The following is a 3,590-nucleotide window of genomic DNA, read 5'->3' on the forward strand; positions in this document are numbered from 1 at the left end:
CAGCTGTAGCCAGGGCTGGGGACTGAGACTGGTCTGGGCCCTGCTCCTGCTGTGCCTGAAACCTGGTGGTTCCCAGCCAGAGGGTCATGCCCTCCACTCAGGGCTACTGTAGTTGGGGTCAGGAAGGGGTTTTACCCTGGATGAGATTGGTTGGGCTCTGGGGGTTGTTGCCTTTCTCTGTAACAGGGGTGGCAGCCTCTACCGGGGATCTCCTGAGTGTGAATTAACACCCTGAATACTAATGAGCTAAACAGGAGCCACAATGTTGTGACAGCAGCCAGGGTGGAGAGAGGGCCAACTTCCTCAAGCCCCGCACCCGCGCGCCCGGGCCCTCAGTAAGTTTTAGCAACCGCGGTTGGGCCTTGGCTCCGGCCGGACGTGGCACTGCGCCTGCGCGCTCCTGGGCCCAGTTCAGCTCCCGCGGTTCCATTGAGCACGGGACGTGGCTGCGCCGGAGAGGCGCTCGTACTGCTCGGAGGTTTCTCCCCGTCTTTTGAGAGGGTTGTTACTACATCAAGTACTTGTTATGGGGGAAGTAACTCCCCGAGGGCTTGAGGAGGCGAAGGAGCTACGGGCAGGGGGAGGGAAGCAACTCCCCCGATAAGGTCACAACTGCAGACCCGGGCCCGGCGCTGGCCCCGCTGCACCTGGACCCTCGTACCTGGGCGCGAGGCGCAGGAGCAGGCCAGTGCCGAGCACAGTGAGCAGCGAGTGCAGCGCGTGCAGGCGGCAGGTGAGGAGCGTCAGCAGCAGACCCGCGCCTGCCGCGCCCAGCTGCTTCCCGCGCGGCCCTGCGGAGAGTAACGGACACCTCAGTCCCGGCCCGCCCCCGTACCCATACCCATACCCATACTAACCCCCGCACCCACCCGCCCGCTTGAAGACGAAGCCGACGGGCACGGAGACAAGCAGCGCGGCCAGGTACGTGCGCTCCTCCGAGCTCATGGCGCCGCGACCGCTGAGCCTGGAGCCGGGGCTGCTGCCCCCCAGCCGCGTCCCCACTCTGCTATTGGCTAGCGGGGCTGTCACTCACGGCGCAGCCCCCATTCCCGCCTGGGCAGCCACAAGTGGGCGGAGCAGGCTGGTGGGTGTGGCCCTTAGAAAGCTGGTTTCCTATGATTCCTCTGGGTGCGGGCGGCCCTTTAAGAACCGGCTTCCCACAACCCCTTGCGGGAGGGATTGGAGGCGGGGGGTATAGCCCTTTAAGAAGAGGTTTCCCAGAATTCCTTTTCAGGCGGAGCTGGTTTCCGGGGGTGGGATGGGGTGTGTGGGCCTTTAAGGAAAGTTTTCCCCACACCCCCCTGCGGGAAGGACCTGGCAGTAGAGGGCGCCAAAGGATTTCCCGGCATCTTCTGGGGTTTGGGGGTGGGTGTTTCTAAGAAGCGTCCCTGGGATGATGTAACGGGATCCTTTGGGCAGGGGCTTCCCCCGACGTGTTGCCTTGGCAGTTCTGGGGCGGCCCCGTGTGCCCTGTTTTTGCCCCCACCCTGGAGCCGGCTGCATCTCGGGGCCGCTTGCTCCTTGCAGCCCTGCCCAGGGGTGCTGGGGCCATGCTCCGCATCCACGTGTTGGCGGGGCAGGCTCTGGTGTGGCGCTCCGAGGACGCCCGGGAGATCCGGGAGCGGCACCGGCTGGTGGGGACCCTGGTGGGGGCGTTGGCCCGGACGCCGCGCCAGAACGTGCGGCTGGGGCTGCCCCTGCAGCTGCTCCCGGAGGAGGCCCGGCTGCTGGCTGAGATGGGGGCTGCAGTGCTAGTGAGGAGCACTGATGCCCAGCCCCAGGAGCAGTCGGCCCAGGTGAGCGACCCAGGGGTCTGTACCAGCCCGTGGTGGTAGGGGTAAGGCAGGGGCCTTACCCCTCTAGGAGATGCCGACTCTGGGGTGGGGGTACTAGCTGTGCTGCTGTTGCCATCCAGGCCCTGCCTTCTTTCCCTGAACCCAGGCATCTGAGGCGCAGCTGTATGAGCAGGGGCTGGAGAAGAGCTACCAGCAGCAGCGGTGCATGGCTGCACAGGAGCGCCGGGCCCAGCTGGCAAACCTGGCAGAGCGCATTGCACAGGGCCGTGCCCGCAAGCAGCAGCAGCAGAGGAAGCTGCCAGGTGGGATCCCTGGGGAAACTTGGCTGGACTGGGAAGGAGCCACACTGGGGAGTGGGGCAGGGGTCACGTGGCGGGGAGCGGGGCAGCAGAGGGCACAGACAACAGGGCAGGGTGCTAGGTCTTGGGCACCATGCTGTGGGGAGTGAGCTGGTGCCATGCTGCAGGGAGAAGCGCAGGGGACACCCTGGTAATCAGTGCTGACCTTGGTGACCTAATGTAGTGCCAAGTGGGATCTGTGAAGTGAGGAGGGGTCCTATTCAGCCCCATGAGTTTTCATGTCCATTGTACGTACTCTGCATAGCAGCTCTGTAGCCACCCTAGAGGCAGCTGCATTTCTGTGCTGAGCGTAGTCTCCTCAGTCTCTGCATTCCCAGACACTGCCCCATTGCCAGGACCTGCAGAGGAACGGGAGCATTTGGAGTCAGCTTTTGTCTTCCCCCATGAGTCCATGATGGTGCAGCTGCCCACGGCACGGCCCTGCCCTGGACAAGAGGAGCAGGTGGACTGGACCCAGCCCTCATGGGATTGGCCTCATGCTGGGCACCAGGAGCATGAGACCCGGTACTGCGTCTTCCGGGACCTGTGGGGCAGAGGGTACTATGTGACCAGTGGCAGCAAGTTTGGTGGGGATTTCCTTGTCTACCCAGGTGAGTTGTGGCAGGGGTTACTGCCCAGGCTTGGGGTGGGGCTAACTTTGAGGAAGGGGCAGAGGAGATAAGGATAGATGGAGAAAGGGGATTGACAAGGTATCACTATTACCCCATAGAGGGCAGTGGTGGGTCCAGAGAAGGGGTGAGGCAGCCAATGGTGGAAGGTGGTAGGGAGGCTCCTGGCATGGGGCTGGTGACTGGCACTGCCCCAAGGGCCCCGCCCCCAACCTCTGTACTTCTTCCCTACCAGGGGACCCCATGCGTTTCCATGCCCATTACATTGCCCTGTGCTGCCCCCCAGGGGCATCACTCCCACTCTGTGACGTTGTGGCAGCTGCACGCCTCGGCACCAGTGTCAAGAAGACAGTATTGCTGTGCTCAACTGGTGAGGATGGGGTCGTGATTTACACCTCCCTGCAATGGAGTGGGCTGCAGTGATCAGGGTGGGGGGTGTCCCTGCCCAATGGACAAAGAGCCCTGCCCAGGATTGGACAAAGCTGGGGCTGTGAGTCAGTCAGCCCCTGCCCTCCCTCCCAAAAGCCCATCCATGGACCCCAGTGGTGGCATCTGCAGTGGCCAGTTAGAGACTGATGGCACAGGAAATGGCTCTGGCTCTGATCTCCTAGGTGGGAACAGGACAGGTGTGTGGGATGAACTGACAGTAAGAGTAGGGGGTCAGGAGTGAGGGGCACCAGCAGGGCTGGGGGTTCCCCTACACTGATGGAATCCAGGGGAATTAATATTTTTGTATTTTAATTAAAACATCTGGACAAAAAAAACTTTCAGTGCACTCATGGCTCATCCTATGTGTGACCTCCCTTTCCATACCCCCCCCCCCCCCA

At 62.5% G+C, this 3,590-nt stretch overlaps 2 protein-coding genes across 3 annotated transcripts in view; one reads left to right on the forward strand and one right to left on the reverse strand.

Moving 5' to 3' along the window:
• MBOAT7 (membrane bound O-acyltransferase domain containing 7) overlaps window positions 1-986 on the reverse strand; it is a 10,351-nt gene extending 9,365 nt beyond the window's left edge. Inside the window, exons 1-2 of one of the 2 annotated variants that reach the window (XM_019501712.1) lie at window positions 870-986; window positions 662-791 (exon numbers count right to left, since the gene is read on the reverse strand). In XM_019501712.1, coding sequence (XP_019357257.1) covers window positions 662-791; window positions 870-945 — 206 coding nt within the window. In that variant the 5' untranslated portion in view covers window positions 946-986. The remainder of the gene's footprint in view (window positions 1-661; window positions 792-869) is intronic. The other variant, XM_019501713.1, reaches the window with a different exon arrangement.
• A 218-nt stretch (window positions 987-1,204) lies between these two features.
• On the forward strand, window positions 1,205-3,588 carry TSEN34 (tRNA splicing endonuclease subunit 34). The gene is made up of 4 exons (XM_019501715.1): window positions 1,205-1,796; window positions 1,942-2,098; window positions 2,473-2,745; window positions 2,999-3,588. Exons 1-4 carry the CDS (start codon window positions 1,551-1,553, stop codon window positions 3,184-3,186), a joined length of 864 nt encoding a protein of 287 aa, XP_019357260.1. The 5' UTR covers window positions 1,205-1,550; the 3' UTR covers window positions 3,187-3,588.
• The last annotated feature ends 2 nt before the right edge of the window (window positions 3,589-3,590 follow it).

This window comes from Gavialis gangeticus, unplaced genomic scaffold, assembly GCF_001723915.1.
Source record: "Gavialis gangeticus isolate Ggan-Ray unplaced genomic scaffold, GavGan_comp1, whole genome shotgun sequence".
NCBI classification, from domain to species: domain Eukaryota; kingdom Metazoa; phylum Chordata; order Crocodylia; family Gavialidae; genus Gavialis; species Gavialis gangeticus.

What these genes read in the sequence shown, in the direction of transcription:
- TSEN34 (XM_019501715.1), top strand. Translation starts at nt 1,551, where the DNA reads ATGCTCCGCATCCACGTGTTGGCGGGGCAGGCTCTGGTGTGGCGCTCC. An exon ending in CCCAGGAGCAGTCGGCCCAG is followed by an intron (nt 1,797 to 1,941) that starts GTGAGCGACCCA and finishes CCCTGAACCCAG; the next exon opens with GCATCTGAGGCGCAGCTGTA. An exon ending in GCAGCAGAGGAAGCTGCCAG is followed by an intron (nt 2,099 to 2,472) that starts GTGGGATCCCTG and finishes CTGCATTCCCAG; the next exon opens with ACACTGCCCCATTGCCAGGA.